We start from the raw sequence: 18,241 nt of genomic DNA on the forward strand, positions 1-18,241 counted from the left end.
ACAGGGCTCCTGGACTGTGGAGGGCACAGGCCAGGCCAAGGGACTCTCTCCTCCCCACCACCACCCAGTCCACCAATTTCGTGCACCGGGCCTCTAGTACTATAAAATAGTTTCTAAGATGTCTACAAGGTTGGTATTTCTCTACTTGCATTTATAACAGGAGTCAATTTTTAAATGAAATATAAACATGTTTCTTTTCAGTGTTGATATTTGACAAATTTTCCTCGTATTATTAAATAAAATTATTATTACAGCATAAAACCCCCTTAAATGTTAAGTCAGCATCAATGCTTAAATAAGAAACCCAACTTAATGCTGGGCGTGGGCTAGGGACAACTGTATTAAGAGGACTAGTATAGTCCTATAGTAATGAATTTTATATCAGTTACATATTAAATGAAACAAAGATATCTTTATAAAAGAGAATAGAACATTTAGGTTTGAATTGTAATTTCAAAACCAGTTTGCACCCAAGTCCAAAACAATTAGGAAGGTACAAACTAAGGGGGAAATGAAAGAATCTGTCTGTTCTTTACTCAAAAAGCCTTGCTTATTCTAATTCTACTGCTTTGAAAGTAATAAATTCCAAAAGTCCTTATACTTATTTCCTCATGTATCTCATCATAGTATATTCTCCCTGAAGCATTTAAGTTGTCTTATCTAACATCTGGGGAATTGGGAGGTCTTGCCTGTAAAAAAGCTTAACAGTAGCCCCCTCACTTTCATACACAATGAGCACCCCTCAGCTTAAGCTCTAGAACTATTTAAAAACTAACACCCAAGTACTGCTGATCCATATTCCACACAACTATGAACTGCAGCACTTGTAGAATAAATTATAACGAAACTAGGAATTTCTGTAAAACACCATGACCATGCCACATTTAAAAGACAAATCAAGGAAATGAGAGGCTTTTCCATGTTAAAAACTTGAAAATACAAACTAAGACATACTTATCTGTAATCCAAACAGCAGCACTGAAGCAATGGTAGAAAGAACAATGGCTGCTGCTGCAGAAAAGCCTTTCATGATGTTGTCTGTGTACTTGACCACAACAGAAGTGTAGAGGCCTCCAACACTTGCGAGAACTTGTATATAGAAAGAAAGAAAATGTTAACATGCTAATAAATGAAACATTCTATGATGGTAAGGAAATGTTCATCCTCAAAGGTGGCATACTATTTTCCTTAGAAGCAGCCACCTGTGAGAGTTATATTAAAATTTAGCAATAGTTCCTACAAAACTGTTTTTCAGATGCCCAAAGGGCTATGTGGTCCACTATTAAATTGTACACATTTATTGCTAACACATTAGATAATTCTGATTAAGAAAGCAAGATTGCTTTGGGACAGCTATGCCACAAAATTAAGTCAATAAAACCAAAATTACATTTTCAAACTAGTGTTCACAATATAAAGGAACAACTTTAAAATGCTATAAACGCTTCAAATAGACATCTGACTCTTTTTTTTTTTTAAGGGTCTACCCAGAACCTTTGATTCCTGGATACTTACAGATGACAAACCAGACATAATATGTGTAACCATAGAAAAATCCTTTTTCTTTAATTTCAGCTCCATCTGACAAGTAGACGCCAACTAATGTCACAACAATCCCTGATAGATACATTTGAATGTTTCTCACCCAAAGGGAAGTGTCTGAACTCTTTAAAACTTTTTCAAAGTACACTCCTAAAAGAAAATTACACATGCAAATATGAGACAAAGATATTATTAGAAATTAACTTAAAAAGAACTTCCTAACTCGCATTTAACAGGACTCTAAATTACGGTTAAGAACAGTTCTGCCATTATTATAGCAGTAAGATACATCACAAAACTCTATTAATGCTAATAAAAAGACTTACATTGGTCAGCTGGAAAACTATACTATTAGAGTCAATATCGTAATCACATCCTTATAAAATCTGCCTATTAGTGAATATTCCCAGCTTTGCAAAGTAACCTGTATAATCACCACTTGGGATTTTTTCAGAGGAAGTAACACAACCAAAATGAAATTTTAATAGAACTTGCTGAGTGGAGCCATTTGCCTTTAAAGCAAGGCTCCCCAAGCCACGTTCATACACAATGTCAGAAGGACCAAGAACTCTGCATTTTTCTGTGTTTGGGACGACCACAGCTTTTTTCAAATACTCTAAAAGAGCGCATGATACCTCCCCATCCACCCCCAATCAGTATTGTAAGTTTTACTCTTGAAATGAACACATTTAACAAAGATATTGAAGATTTTAATTATAAATACCATGTGAATTAGAGATTTAGAAATCACCACTGAAGTACTAATCCACTAAAAATTCTAATGAAAAACAAGATTGATTTTGACAAACATATTGGGAAGAGCCAGAAAATGGGGAAAAACATATAATTTCCACCTATGAATTTCCTATCTGGGAAAACCTCTTAACTAGTGAGTGCTCAGTTATTCCAGTATAGAGGGATAGTAAGCCACTCACCATTTCTTCAACTGTTTATTAAGAAATTGAACTAACTAGAATGTTGGACACAAACATTTAATTGTTAAAAGTAATGCTAAAAAATCAAATAGTATATTATTTGGGGGGGGGGGGCAACACAACTTTGTTTCTAATTTGCTCGTTACTAAGAATAAAAATTTAGCATGATGCTATCATTAGGTATGTTCTCAAATTTAGATATTCCCCTCTCATCAAACATCTTTTTTTATAATCAATATTTCACTTCCATATCCAGCCTACTTTCCTAGTCAAAAGTAAAAGCAGAGTCCAAACTCTTGAAATAACACAAATAGAGGTAAAGTCATATAGCTATAACTAATATACTCTTTACCAGAAAGAACTATCTCTAAAACACATTTTATTTCTTATGTTACACATTCATATACTGTCTCTTGATTGAGTGCAGAATGGCTGTCTCTACACAATTCCAGATTTCTTTATTTGATGTTAGTGATTTTGATTATTGTCCCTCCATTTTTGGCTGTTACTTTATGTATTAAGTGTTCTGATACCCTCTACCCCACCCCTTTTTTCTCCCTGTTGAAGCAGGAAGTTACGAGGGAAAAACAAATACTGGGCTGGACTAAGAATGGTCAAAACAAGTATATTCTTAAAGAACTGCAAGTATGAGTAAAGAGTGAGGTCTGAACTGAGTTAAACACTACCATGCATTTATTGGAAAAATAGCTGACATAAACTAAACTATAGGTAAGCTTTAATGGAAATAAAATGTTATAATAAAACAAGATAAACTAAATCCCTATTTAAAGCTTGATATTTTTAAAATTGGGTAACAGTAAAATGCTTTTATGATTTACCTGCAAATCCTGAGCACAATACAGCAATAGCTATAGCACCAAACCCTAAAAATGGATTCTGTTCCACCTGCAATAATAATGTTTTAAGTTATTTTTAGTGAATAATAAATAGAATTCATCCAAGAGAAGAGACCAAATAAATGAACACAAAAATTTGTGTTACAGTTTTACTTAAAGTATTTGCCATATTAGACACGGCTATTCTATAGTCCTAACTCTTGAAATAATACAAATAGAGATAAAGACATATAGCTATAACCAGTTATAGAATGGAATACCCCCCCCCCCAAAAAAAAACCCCACAAATATAATCTTGATTTAACAAGTCTCTAGTATTTAGAACAAAGTTAATTAGCAAGTTACATCTCACACTGCTCAGTCAACATCTAGAGATAGTGTAAAGTTTTAGGACATAATGAGGAACGGTAACAGATGAATACATCTAGAAGAGAAATACAGGGAAGTATTGGGGCAGGAGGCAGGAATCGGGAAGTCTCTAGAAACCAAATTCTAGAAAGAAGCCACAAGGTTGTCTCAATGAGGAAAAAAGGCTTGGAGAGGAAGGATGTGACACTGTCCTCAAACATTCAGAGGCTATGTGGGAGATAGTAGGAATTTGAGTTATTCTGACAAGAACGAAGAACAATGAGGCAGTTACAGGAAGCTGTACCCTGTTTAAAGCATAAAAGAACTTTTTAGAGCAACGATTTTCAACCTTTTTCATCTCATGGCACACATAAACTACTGAAATTCCAAAATACACCAAAAAAACATAACTTTTGCAGATCTGACAAAATAATATTTTGATTCACTCACACCAGACAGCTATGGTTGTTGTCTTGTTTTTTTGTTTTGTTTTTAATTTCAAAATCTTAGGTAAAAGAGGTCAGTACCCCTGACTGAATAGTCAGGTATTGCATGTTTTAAAAATTCCTGTGGCACTGGTTGAAAATTGCTGCTCTAGAGGTATCCAAAAGTAGGATAAGCTGCCCTAAACTCTGCTTTAGTTTATTAAACTCTTCATGCACATTACCTACATGAGGTGGACCTAACATCTTTTCTAATGGTGTGAGGTATTACTTAAAGTTCGTATTTAACTTTTAATTACATATTGGCCTTATTTCCCAACAAATTTCTTTGAAAGTCTACAACTGAGTTCAATATGCAGTGCATGGTTATCAGTGTTTTGAAATGTCACCAAGAATATGAGCATGTTTAAACATGTGAAGACAATAAATATTAATCTAAAACTCATTTTCTTGGGGGGCGGGGGGGGGGGGGGAGAAATCTCCTCCAGACTAGAAAGGAACTGACTTCCTGTTTTTACAGGCTCTCCTTACATCCCCAGCTGCCCTAAATTCCTAAAAAAAGCTTTCATTTATTAAAAGTTGAAGTCTTCCGTTGTAGAAAGAAACTAATGACTTTCAGAAAGTCATTCACTGGAGTTCCACTTCCTACAGCTCTTTAAGAAAATAACCAATTAAAGCGTATAATATTTTTAAAAATTCAGGTATGTACCTTAACATTTAACTTTTAGCAAACTAAAAGTTGTAAGTAAAGTACACATTTTGCCCTATTTTAGTTATCAATTATCAGTAAAAACACTACCCTTTAATCTCTATGACTGACAGTGGGAGTATATGCAAAAGGATAAAAAACTGCCCCGGCTGGGTGGCTTAGTTGGTTCAAGTGCCATCTCATACACCAAAAAGGTTTCAGGTTCTATTCCCAGTCAGGGCACATACCTAGGTTGGGGGTTTGATCCCCAGTCTAGCGCACATGATAGGCAATCGATTGTTTCTCTCCCCCCAGCCCTTCCTCACGTTCTAAAATCAATATACATATCCTCAGGTAAGGATTTTAAAAAGGGGGATAAAAAAACTGTGAAGTTGGGGGTACAGAGAGATGAAAACTAGATGGACAAAACGTTGCCCAGTGTTTCTGAGAAAATGTCTTAACGAGGCTTAAAAGTTCTGAACATACACACTTTGGTAGAAGTCACAATTTTAGTTACAGGTTACTTCACCTCTTTGGACTTCAGTTTTGTCATCCATAACATTAAAGAACCTTCCATCTCAAACATTTATGCATATTCCCCTCTAAAAACAAAGAAAGCCAATAAATTACATTATCCTTAGTAATACACTAACGGGATTTTAAAAGCCTATAAATAGAGCAAATATTTTCAATCAAAGAAATATAATGGTACTGTATTCATCATCAATGTGACTAAAGTATATAAGACATAGGAAGTTTTCTATTTTAGTTATGGTAAGCATTTTGTTTCTTACCATGACTTTCGTAGCTTGAGCTGGTTTCCACTGTACAAGTATAACTCCACCACACAGCATAAAAACTGAAATCCACTGTACTTTGCTGAGTGTCCGGTTCAACATTAAAACAGTACATAAAGCAGTACAAGGAATCTTCAATTGGTAGGTCACCTAGAAATAAAATAATGAATTAATGAACTTAACATTAATCTCTGACACCACTATGTCTGTTATCATTAATAGAATTATTGAGAAAAACATCTGATAATGTGATAAAGGGTTAATAAAAATAATTTCACCATAAAAACATTTTTAAAGATTCTGCTCTCCATTATCATTTATTCCACTTACCTGGTACACTGCTGCATCCAGGTTGCTAAGAGCTAGGAAAGCCATGTTGTTCTGAACAGCATACACTAATGATGGCACACTTAACTTCATCAGTTCTTTGGGGCTCCCCAATACATTTTCTCTTAACGAAGTCTTGAATCTACCCAGACTACCAGTTTCTCTTTTAAAACAAAAGGGAGGAAAGGAGAAGGAGTTGAGGAAAATTAAAGAGCATCCTTTGGATAAGAATTCTTCACACACAGAATAGCTATATTAAGTCCATTGATGTTAATTTAGCAAATTTATTGTCTTTATAATTTTCAACTAATTTTAGATTTTAAAAAATGCCAACAATTGCATAAAAGAAAAGCAGTTAATAAGTTCTCTTTGGGAAAGTATGAAAACAGGTTTACCATTGTCAGCCTCTGATGAAAGTTCCAGGAGTTTTTGAGTATATTAAATAAATAGTAAGACAGCAGGAAGCCAGAAATGCTGACGATTACCTATTTAATTTAACCCCTGACACTTTAACTGCCATTACATCAAGTTCACCCTGATTATTTCTTAATCAGGTTGCATATCCGTTTTTAAAGTTTTTTTTTATTACAATAAATTTAAATTTTAAAAGAAAAAGGCTTTGGTAGCTATGGAAGTTACTTGGGATAGGAATTGATGGATTCAGGTCAATATCATTTGCAACTTAGCTCAGTGCTTATGAAGTATAGTGGACAATCAACTTTTAAGCATATTCTCATAAAACTCAAGTACCTATCTATAATTTTGCAGGAAATCTGCAACTAATACCAACAAAAACTATAATGAATATAAAGTTTACTACTTGACTGCATATTGATTATCCATGCTCTTAACTATTCTTATTTTTCCTCAGGAGGAACAAGACAATCTGGCTTATTTCTCCCATTGTAAATCATAATAAGCATCACACCAAAAAAAGTACTTTATCAAAAGGGCCTAACTGCAATTCACAATATACTTAGGAGGACCATAATACTTTGTTGACCTGTTTCAACTCCAAGTTTGATACAGTTAACTTATTAGAATCGACAGTCATTGATTTTTCTCCTACAAAAATAATCATCAATGTTCTAAGGAGGAGCAAAAAGTCCATAATGTTAAATTGACTACCTATACCTATCCAGGGTACAACACTCCAGCCCCCAAGACAATGCTTAAGTGCTTAATTAAGTAAGGCAGGAAATTTGGCCTAGGCCACGGAAACAAAAGATATCCTGAGTTACAGATCTTCCTCTGTTGCCAAATTCACCCTGCTCCAACGGTAAATCTATATGCTGAGAAGTTGAGAAGTAACACACATGGCTTGGTGGGAGATTGCAATCCATCCAGAGGAGGCAGAAAATATCAGAAAGGTCACTCTGAGAAATTTTACAGGGTAGGGGTTTCCAAGGATCTGAAGATGGGCCCTTTAAACATTTCACATTCTTTTTTAAATTACTTTTAGTGCAAATCTAAGGTGACCTATACACTTTCTCAACATCTTAAAACAGAGTATAAAGAATTTTTCAAAGAATGTTTTCCCTCAATTATCAAATTGAAGAAAAAATTAAAGAGAAAACAATCAGAGTTCTAACCATCATTAACAAGGTGACGTATTAGAAACATAATTCAACATTTTCCTTAATGTCATAATTCTCACTAGTAAGCAATTATATGATAGTAGAGATATAAATCTTACAGATTTTGTTAAGTATAGAATACTGCTTTCACCATACTTTCAATGCCCTTCTAAAATACTGACATATATTGACATATTCAGAGTGCTTCCCCAAGGAGCTACTGAGATGTACCCATCTGTACCCATTTCCCACATTCTACCTCCTTCCATGTCCACTGATCTCCCACCTAAGACTCCCCGAACTCTAGTATAGTCACTATTTTTCCTTTCCCTAATCTCCTGCTATGGGCAATACCATTTACCTTCACCCATTAGAGATACTCTAAGCCAGCGGTTCTCAACCTGGGGGTCAAATGACCCTTTCACAGGGGTCGCCTAAGACCATCGGAAAACACATATATAATTACATATTGTTTTTGTGATTAATCACTATGCTTTAATTATGTTCAATTTGTAACAATGAAATTGGGGGTCATCACAACATGAGGAACTGTATTAAAGGGTCACAGCATTAGGAAGGTTGAGAACTACTGTAAGCCTTCAACAGCATCAAGTTAATTTTTGGCTAATGAGAGAATACAGTTGATCTATCACTGGTACCCTTTTGCCTGTCGGAATATGGGCTACTTAACGATCTTATTGCTATTTCTAATAACCATACCTGTACCAATAATCAAGATTGCTGTAGCCCCTTTCCTCCCTGTCACTTTTCTCCTTTCTTATCTCTTCTTCCATACTTTCCAGTTTTCACAAAAACATGGCCCTATGAGACCACCAGCCAGTCTGAGTACACCTTTCCTTACATGTGACAAACCACTAGAGAACAGTGTTTTGGATTAACCTTCAGATCTTTTGCTCTTCTGACTATATCTTTTGTTCAATGCTTCGGAGCTACTACTTACTCACTGCCAGTAAGGTCTTAGCATCTTTTTCTGGTTCCTTTGCTAATGTGGACGTTTGAGAAGCCAAGCTATACCAAAATGCTAACTACTAGAATGCTCAAATTTCACTGTAGTACCTCAGAATTACAGCAATATTATCCTATGTAATAAAAGTCTAGGTGGCGTAGCACGAGGCTGTCACAAGATGGCCACGCGCACAGCGGAGGAGGGGCCCGGCGGCCACTCCGCACAGTGAGGCCTGGGGGTCCCGCGGCTCTGCAGGCAGGGGAGCAGTTAGGGGGCAATCAGGCAGGCAGGCAGGCGAGTGGTTGGGAGCCAGCGGTCCCAGATTGTAAGAGGGATGTCCAACTGGCAGTCAGACATTCCCTGAGGGGTCCCAGGTTGGAGAGGGTGCAGGCCGGGTTGAGGGACATTCTTCCCCGCCCCCCTCCCCCCGCATGAATTTTGTGCACCGGGCCTCTACTATAATTATAAGGTATTTTGAAAAAAGTTACAAAAAATGTCAGAGGATACTAAAAGAACTTGTAAAAAGAAAACACAAGCTCGGGAATAAAAGAAAAATAGGTATAAGAAAGAAGAAAATGTGGGAATCAGTACACAGAAAGTTTTAAAGATGATGATAATGATTTCAGTATTAATCAGATTAAATCCTGCTTAATTTAACATGTATTAATACAGCTCTGAAAGCTTATATTTAGCTTTAATCACTACAGTTTAAAAAAAAGTAACAGCAATATATCTTCCAGAAAACACTAGTAATCATCAATCCTTTTACTATTTAGTAGACAAAAATAAATGATCAATTCTAAATATACTGCAGCCTTAAATATACTATAAAAAGTAACAAATAAAAACCAATGCCCCCTCTCTCTCTCTCTCTCTCTCTCTCCCCCGCCCCTCCCCACCCCACCCTGACCCCCAGCTTAAAAAAAGAAAAATCAATGGCCATTTTCTTCTTCCATTTTCATGCCTTCATATTTACCCAAGTACCTTAATGAGTACCTTTTGTTAAAAACAAATTTATTAAATTTAACTCTGTAAATGGCAATGCTAGATAAGAGAAAGAGCATGTATAGACAAAAAGCATATACTCGTTTTCATAAACGTATTTCCTACTTGAACAATGTTATTTTTATCACTAAAACAAAATCTATGTGCAGCCTTTTGTTACCTGAAGAAATTGAGGCTCCATATTGATTGCAGAGAGATTCCAAGGCCTCCACCCCTCATAAATTTCCTATCAAATGCTGCAACCAATTCTTTCTGACCTATATTTGGTCAAAAGTAGGGCTCATTCTTCCAGCTCCTGATCTGACGAGAACTACTAGGAGGCATAAAATCCTTGGCTAGGTTACCAAGGCACTGTGCTAAATGGAACACAGCATAAGTTACTTATGAGCGTAAGAAATTTAAATCTTACAAATTTCCTATCATCTGTAAAGTATAATTAACTTACATAAAAGACTTAGGGGGCCAGGTATAAAAACCAATAATGAGGTCATATGAGGACAAAAATACTCATATGAGGTACAAGACTTTTACTATCACATGTCCCTACACCCCTTATAGCATGGATACAGAGAGGCAGTCAAAATGTAAACTCAGCAGGAGAAATAGAATAGGGCTGGATAATCTACAACATAAGTATTTGATAGCTACATTAATTATTCTAGGTAATACTTGAAATAATAAAAGAATTTCCTCCAGCCTTATGTGGATAGTAGCTCAAAGATTTAAGACACATGTGCTTTATTACTAAACACACCCAAAGTATATGTACATTTATACATCCTACTAGATTTATTTTATAAACTGTGGTGAATAGCAAACAATAAAAAGTTGACTTTGTTCTGGCAATGTGAAAGTGTTTTCATTTCCTTCTCTTCATAGCACAAAAGACTAAATCAAAACTGTCCGTTTTAATAGCTATGACGGTTTAATAAATCATACAAGTAACCAGTAATTTTCCTGTGAATTATAATAGTAATTAGTTTTATGAAGAACCAAAATATTTAAAATGTTATACTGTTTTATGTTTAAATGAGATTACAACTTAGAAATTGGTAACTTATAATTCAAAGATTTTAGAAATTAACTATTCACATAAGAGCATTTACACCACCAAAATATTAATTTGCCCCCTCACCAAAACAGAATTTAATCGTTCCCTTCTCAATTTAAAAGTGATCTGATGTAATCATACATGTACACTACAGTGTATGTAAAAAGATAATTATTTCATTTTTGTAGTAGCAGAAGACTGGAAATGACCCAATGCCCATCAATAGAGACTCCTATATCTGATACATCCATACAATGGAAAACCATGCAGCTCTCAAAAAGAATGAGACGGATTTCTATGTACTGACATGGAACAATAATCTCTAAGGTAAATAAAGAGGAGTACAGTCTATACTGTGTATATATAGACACACGCATATAACTAAAACTCACCAATTAGACCACATATACCTTAAATCTTATTTATCAAAGTAACTGTCCATTCATTCTTCCCCATACTCCATTATGTTCTTGCAGTTCTAACTTATCTTCTCATTGAAATAAGTATATTTTCCATTCCAAAAATTACTGCAAATTATAAGTAAAATCAACAAGCATGGGAAAACCCAAATTAATTACTAACAGAAACTAAAAAGAACTGGTCAGTTTTTTTAATTACAAAATTACACTGAAGCAGAAAAATAACCCAAGTATTCCAAACAGTCTATGTGCTCTAAAACTAAAGGCAAAAAGAACTATATACAAAAACTGAACTTGTTAGTAGGTTTGTTTTTCATATTGTATGTTAGAAATTCTAAATCTACTTATGTATTCTAGAATTGAGCAAATAAATATCTTAAGAATAATGGGAGCCAGACTCGCCACCACTGAAGAAGGGAACAAATATGAAAAAGGGGAAGGTTTAATCAACTCTGCAGTGTTGGATCAGAATTATAGGCATCAAACAATATGTAACTCACACAGTTACACACACAGACATATATATGTATACATATGTATACACAGGTAGGTGTGTATATGTGCACATACATATATTTCCTAGCTCTGTCTGCTGAGAGGGCCTAGAAGCAATGATACCCCAGTAGCAATAAGCACACTAGTATCTATATTCTTGTTAAGTACCATTCTGGAAAAAAAAAAGAAAGAAAAAGGAACAAAGCTTCAAGGCTTCTTGGAGAAATGTATGGTTTCAGAGTTGGGGCAGGGAAAATCCAAGATCAGTCTTGACCACCTTGGCATGAAAAAAAAGATAGAGAAACTGTTCTAGATTAAAGGAAGCTACAGATACAGCAACTCGATGTAAACTTACTAATTTACTATTAAAGGACAATAGTGGGCAATTGGCAAGGTCATCTAAGGTCTGTGAATTTAAACAGTACTGTATTGATGTTGATATTGTGTGATTATGTAAGAACTAGTGGCCTGGTGCACAGATCCGTGTACACTGAAAGGAAATTAATTAGAAGAAATGTTTTAATATCACTATTCGCCCTTTCTTTATAATAGAAGTGTCAGCCAAATTCACGATGGAAAATAACAAACACACGCATGCAACTGACGCCAGCGAGAGCTTTATATGTATCATGCATACATGAGGCAACTTAGCCTTTTATATACACAGAATAAACTTGCTTAATTAGGCCTGCTTTCTGATTTAGCTAAACTTTTTCCAGCGCAGTGAAGCACCCCAACTTGTCTTTCAGGTAATTGTTAGCAACACAGCAGTAAATATCAACACAAAGCAGATTATTATTGTAGATCACGCAGGGAGAACAAAGGCTAAAATATTTAACTGCAGCAGTGTTTGACTATATTCTGCACAGTGAGAAAACCTGAAGTCATTTTTGAGGTCCACCATTTCTTCTTTTCAGTCGGGTCAAGTTTCTAAACTTTCTAAATCTCCATTTTCCAGCTAACGAAAAGAAAATAGGATTCTACTGAGTCTCTATCTACCTACTCCAGGACTTCTGTGAAGATCAAATGAGATGAGGCACAGGAAAATGCTTCACAGACATTTGGTTAAAGTGTGAAATGTTTGCACCTGGTTATAAAGCAAGCAAGTCATGTTCCTGGGCTGAAGAAACTGCAAGGAGGCTAGTCGTTGCTAGGGAGAGGAAGCCAGGTGTTGCTATATGACGTCATTACCCAGATGGACACTTAGCATATTAGCCTTTTATATATATAGACTAGAGGCCCGGTGCACAAAAATTTGTGCACTCGGGGGGAAGGAGGGGTCCCTCAGCCCGGCCTGTGCCCTCTCACAGTCTGGGACCCCTCGGGAGATAACGCCCTGCTGGCTTAGGCCTGCTCCCGGGTGGCAGAGGGCAGGCCCAATCCCTAGGTGCAGCCCCTGGTCGGGCTCAGAGCAGGGCCGATTGGGGAGTTGGGGCGCCTCCCCCTGTAATGCACAGAGCAGGGCGGATTGGGAGGTTGCGATGCCACCCTCAGTCACGCTCAGGGTAGGGCCGATTGGGGGGTTGGGGCACCGGCCCCTGTCACACACAAGGCAGGGTCGATGGGGAGGTTGCGGCGCCACCCCCTGTCACGCACAGAGCAGGGCTAATCAGGGGGTTGGGGCGCCGCACCCTGTCACACACAGAGCAGGGCCGATCAGGGGATTGAGGCGCCGCCCCCTGTCACACACAGAGCCGCAGGGCGATCAGGGGGTTTGGGCGCTGTCCCCTGTCATGCTGATCCCGGTGCCGGGAGGCCTCGCGGCTCCGCTGATCCTGGTGCTAGGAGGCATATTACCCTTTTACTATATAGAATAGAGGCCTGGTGCATGGGTGGGGCTGGCTGGTTTTCCCTGAAGGGTGTCCTGGATCAGGATGGGGGTCCCCACTGGGGTGCCTGGCCAGCCTGGGTGAGGGGCTGATGGCTGTTTGCAGCTGGTCACACACCCTTCAGGGTGGGGGTCCCCACTGGGGTGCCTGGCCAGTCTGGGTGAGGGGCTGAGGGCTGAAGCTCCCAACTGCTCCTTTTTTTCTTTTTTTTTATTCTGGGCCAGCTTTAGCTCTGGCTCCAGCTCTGAAGCCTCTGCTGCTTAAAGCAGGTATCTGGTTTGTTTGGGTTCTATAATCGAAACAATGTATAACTCCAGCTCTGAGATCCCGGCTTGCTGAAAGCAGGTTTCTGGGGTTTTGTTTAGCTTCTATATTTGTAACAATGTTTCAAACTGCAGGATCGAGGCCAGCAAGGCAGGCGGGGAACGTTGGAGTCCTCCCTCACTGAAGCAAGCAAGCCTCATGTTAGTTTCAAGCTGCCTGGCTGCCGGCCGCCATCTTGGCTGGCAGTTAATTTGCATATCACCCTGATTAGCCAATGGGAAGGGTAGCGGTCGTATGCTAATTACCATGTTTCTCTTTTATTAGATAGGATGTCCTGTTTTTAGGAAATATGCCTTAAAGAATTTAGGGACATATGGCATCTTGTGTAAAACAGTTCAGGAAAAATTATACACACAAATACAAATACATACATAGAATATAAAACATGAATGGTAAAATGTTAACATCTAGGAATAAAAACTTAAAGAGAAAAAATAAAATTACTGAAAATCATTGAGATATTTAACAGTGCTATTAAGTGTTTATCTTTGTCTTAGTTAATAAAAACAAAAACAAAAAAAAACAAAAAAAAAAACCTGCTTAGTAATTTCACTAGAGATCAGGGAACTTGTCTTCTATTCCTATCACTGCAGTCACTTTCTAGATATTTTTGACAAATTATAACTTCCCTCAGCCTAAAGTTTCTCATCACAGATAAAATAATAGATACAGCTAAAGAGGTACGAGAATGAGATGAAAATTAGCTGTATTTACCTGTATGTTTCCCTCACCTGTTTTTAAGGGGAGACAGGAAAGAACATTTTCTTAACACCATCAGTCTGGCAGCCTGCCATTCTCAATAGCAACAGTCCTGAACGTCTGAAGGCAGCAAACTTAGTTGCTGCAATCTTAAAAGAGGATGTTTGGCACTTTACATAACATGTTTTGACAGTGATTTAACAGTTGGTATCCTAGAGAGTAGTTACTTGCTCTCTAAAAAAAAAACACAGAAATTTGATATCTGCTCATTAGTTTCAAAACCTCGTTTTTCACAATAGCCCTCCCCAAAAGAACATTCTTCTCTGGTTTTTCTAAGGAAATTTTAACTTAGGTTATATATTATAGCAATGATACATTTTAAGAATTTTCCTCATAATTTATTGCCCAATTTTCTTGGAGATCTCACCAAGGTATGCATTTCCCTGCCTGAAAGAGGTGTTTTTACTTTTTTTCTTAAGAAATATAAATGAAGTCTGTGATCTCTGTTCCCCAATATATATCAGGCACTCCTCACTGAAGCAAGTCTATATATCTCTTCTAAGAAGCTAAAAATCCTAAATACATCAGGGAAAAGATTTTCAAGTCAATTCTGTTTATAATTTTTTACTTAGTTCTTTTTAAAATATTATAAATAAGTAGGGCAGAAGAAAGATTTGCAATTAAAATTAAGCTATCATCATGCAGTGTTTTGGCAAGCCAGCAATACCATGCAGCTTTCAAAGGTCTTAACAATCTGATAATGTGAACATTAGGGTACTCATGCCTCAGGGATGCAGTTCCGCTACTCCTACCCCAGGTAAGGGGAAAAGAGAAAGAACCAAAGAGAATAGGTGTCAGCCATTTGACCTAGATTGTAATTGTGAGTTCTGTCCAAATAAGATTCTGTAGGTATAGAAACTCTGGGCCACTTCCAAGCCTGACAGAGACTGACCTTCCACTGGGTCTGGAACCTTGATGTTACATTTGATTAGGTAACATTCATTAGCCAAAGATTACATCAATTAGTCCCTTTCTAGGCTCAAAGTTCTCACACTAGAGAAGAGTAACTAGAGACCTCAGGCCTTCAAAGGCTCACCAGGATCCCTGGAGCTACAACGGCCTCTGCATAAACTCATGGGAACTCAAGATTCTAATTTGCCTGATCTGGGCCCTGGAGTGAAGTTATCCTTAAACCTATCCTGCTTCATTTAATTCATAAAATTATTGGACACTGCTTCATATCAGACTGTTATTTCTTAAGCTGACTTTCATTTGTCTAAACACTGTAACTATTATTGTATGTCCTCTTTATATTCTGTAGTTTCTGGTTATACTGTACAGAAAACAATACTCTTTAATGTACACGGGGTCAAAGGACATTGAAAACGATACTTTTACAAGATCACTCTTTTAACAGTCTTTTAATCCTGAGATTAAATACTTTCATGTGGTAAGGATTCCCATATTTATTTTTCCAGCCCAGACCTCTGTTGTGTGTGTGTGTGCCTATTCTGTACCTCTTTTTCCATGCCCACTAGGATGTCTCAGAGGCATTAAAATTTTACATTATACCTACCCCAAATTAATTGTTGGTATCACCTTCCCTCAAAGCTGCTTTTCTCCCTGTCTCAAAAAAGAAAACACAAAATCTCTATTTACCTACTCTTCTATACAAAGAAAGATATGATTCTTGACACCTCCCTTACTCTCGTCTATTGCAGTTGATCCTCATTAGTCATGGATTCTGTGTACAGCAGGCCCTCGGGTTACGTCGGAGATCCATTCCTACGTAAGCACCTGCGTCACTCACATGGCGCACATATACAGCAGTAATGAATTGAGACAGTAAAAAAAATTAAAAGAAAGATAATTCCTGACCTTTACTTGTGGTAAATAAATAATAAAAAACATAAAGCACACATGTACATACGTCAAAATGACAGAACTTTTTTTATAAATAAATGGGAGATGGCGACATAACCACAAAACGACGTACGTCAAGTCCGATGCAACCCAAGGACCGTCTGTATGCGAATCTGCCAATATGCTAAAATGTATTTGTAATCCCAGAATCGATCCTCACAGCACTTTCAGTCATCGGTGGAATGTAAAGTTGCAAAAACATTCAGTGGCCTGATGCTCACATTTTCAGCGGACGTAAAATAAAGGCAATACTCTGACTTCTTATTTCAGCTCATACTGTAAACAAGCACAGTCTATCTAGTGCCAATTTTTTTTATATTTTTGTGCTTTTTAATTTTTTTTTTTTTTTTTTGGTGATTTTACTGTTTAAAAATGACCCCCACGAGTAGTGCTAAAAAGTGTCGTGCTCCTTAGTGCAAGAAGGCTGCTATATGCCTTAGAGAGAAAAACACATTAGGTAAGTTTTGTTCAGGTATGAGTCTAGTGTTGTTGTCTGTGAGCTCAATGCTAATGAATCAATAATATATATTGCGAATCCGTGCACAAGTAGCTCGCTGCCACTTGCTTCAGCTGGCCGCCCCGCCCACCGCCGCTCATGGCTCTCCACCGCACGTAGCTCGCTGCCTCACCCTCCTGCTGTTCAGTCTTTATGTGACAGCGCCCCAACCAATTTGCATATTACCCTATTATAAGTATAGATAAGGTGTCTTTAAACACAAACACACATAAAACAACGTCAAATAAAATCCAAAATCCTTCACAGGCCCATAGGGTTGCTCTGATATCCTTCTGATCTCTTCTCCTTTACTCCCCTCTCACAATTCTCCAGACACACTAATTCGTTATTCACTCTTCTCTCTGACTTCTCTCTGCTCTTTTCTTGTCTATCTTCTACTCAATCTTCAGGTCTTAGTTTAAATATAATATCCTCAGAGGGAAAGCCCTCTAATCCAAATGGAAGCCCTCTATTATAGTTACAGCATCTTCTACTTCTCCGTAACAACACCAATTTATTATTTGCTTAAGTATCTGATTCTCCACTAGATTGTAAGTTCCATGAGGACAGAACTGTGCCTTCTTAGTTTTCAGCTATACTTCTTACATCTGGAACAATGTTGAGCACATGACTGGGGCTTAATAAATGAATGAAACTGATTATCCCATTACATCTTTTTAATAATATATTGAAATAGACATAGCATGACTATATGCTTAAAATGTGTGGAGGAAGTGAAACACCTATTATTTGGATGTGGCAGTGATATGTTTCTCTGTAAATGAACCTTAATTATAAGCAAGACACTATGAAATTCAAATTTATTGAGTCTCTGCCATCTCCACATAGTATAAAATGATGTGCACTTACTTTAACAATTAGCCAAGACTACACATATTACTGAGTAAAGAGTGTTACTATGGAGACCATACTAAATAAGCAGCCAAACAAGTTGATCTATAATGAGGTAAAGCTTTGCATAGCTCAGATAAAGTTCTGCAATGATATGCGAATCAACTCGATAAAGTTATACCTTACCATAGGTTAAAGTGGAAAGAAGAGAAAAATAACTTACTCCCTTCAATAGTTTTCTCCATTTAAATAGCAGTTCCAGTTTATTTCCTTTTTCTGTCATTCTCTAAAAATTTGAAATAAAAATTCAGTAATATTTTATCTAATTTTTACATTAACTTTATTTTCCTGGGAACATAGAGGAAATTTATTATTTTAATCATCAAAAAGTTTTTTTTCCTGTATTTTCTTCTTTGAAGAGGTTTTTCAAGTTCTAAACCTTTTGTTATTTCTCATATAATTCTTTCACATTCTCCCACAATATCCTGAAATGGTTATCCTTTCTCAAAAATGGTGAAAGTATTGCTCCTACTATGAAAACAAAGATTTTTTTAAAAGTCTAGTCTCATCGAAAGAATTAGCTGTATAGAAAGAATTAGTTTAACACTGTGGTAAAGAATTTTCTAACAGATATAAATTCAAAAATATGAAATCAACTTTGGTTAGC

At 36.9% G+C, this 18,241-nt stretch overlaps 1 protein-coding gene across 6 annotated transcripts in view; it reads right to left on the reverse strand.

Moving 5' to 3' along the window:
• Positions 1-18,241, reverse strand: part of SLC35A1 (solute carrier family 35 member A1) — a 29,367-nt gene that overhangs the window by 2,702 nt on the left and 8,424 nt on the right. The window contains exons 2-9 of one of the 6 annotated variants that reach the window (XM_036316650.1): positions 17,798-17,860; positions 15,880-15,926; positions 14,336-14,537; positions 5,941-6,100; positions 5,608-5,760; positions 3,317-3,383; positions 1,516-1,692; positions 955-1,089 (exon numbers count right to left, since the gene is read on the reverse strand). In XM_036316650.1, the coding sequence (XP_036172543.1) occupies positions 955-1,089; positions 1,516-1,692; positions 3,317-3,383; positions 5,608-5,760; positions 5,941-6,100; positions 14,336-14,379 (736 nt within the window). In that variant the 5' untranslated portion in view covers positions 14,380-14,537; positions 15,880-15,926; positions 17,798-17,860. Of the gene's footprint in view, positions 1-954; positions 1,090-1,515; positions 1,693-3,316; positions 3,384-5,607; positions 5,761-5,940; positions 6,101-9,646; positions 9,843-14,335; positions 14,538-15,879; positions 15,927-17,797; positions 17,861-18,241 lie in introns of those variants that run through there. The other 5 variants (XM_036316651.1, XM_036316652.1, XM_036316649.1 and 2 more) reach the window with 5 other exon arrangements.

This window comes from Myotis myotis, unplaced genomic scaffold (genome assembly GCF_014108235.1).
Source record: "Myotis myotis isolate mMyoMyo1 unplaced genomic scaffold, mMyoMyo1.p scaffold_m19_p_7, whole genome shotgun sequence".
NCBI classification, from domain to species: Eukaryota; Metazoa; Chordata; class Mammalia; order Chiroptera; family Vespertilionidae; genus Myotis; species Myotis myotis.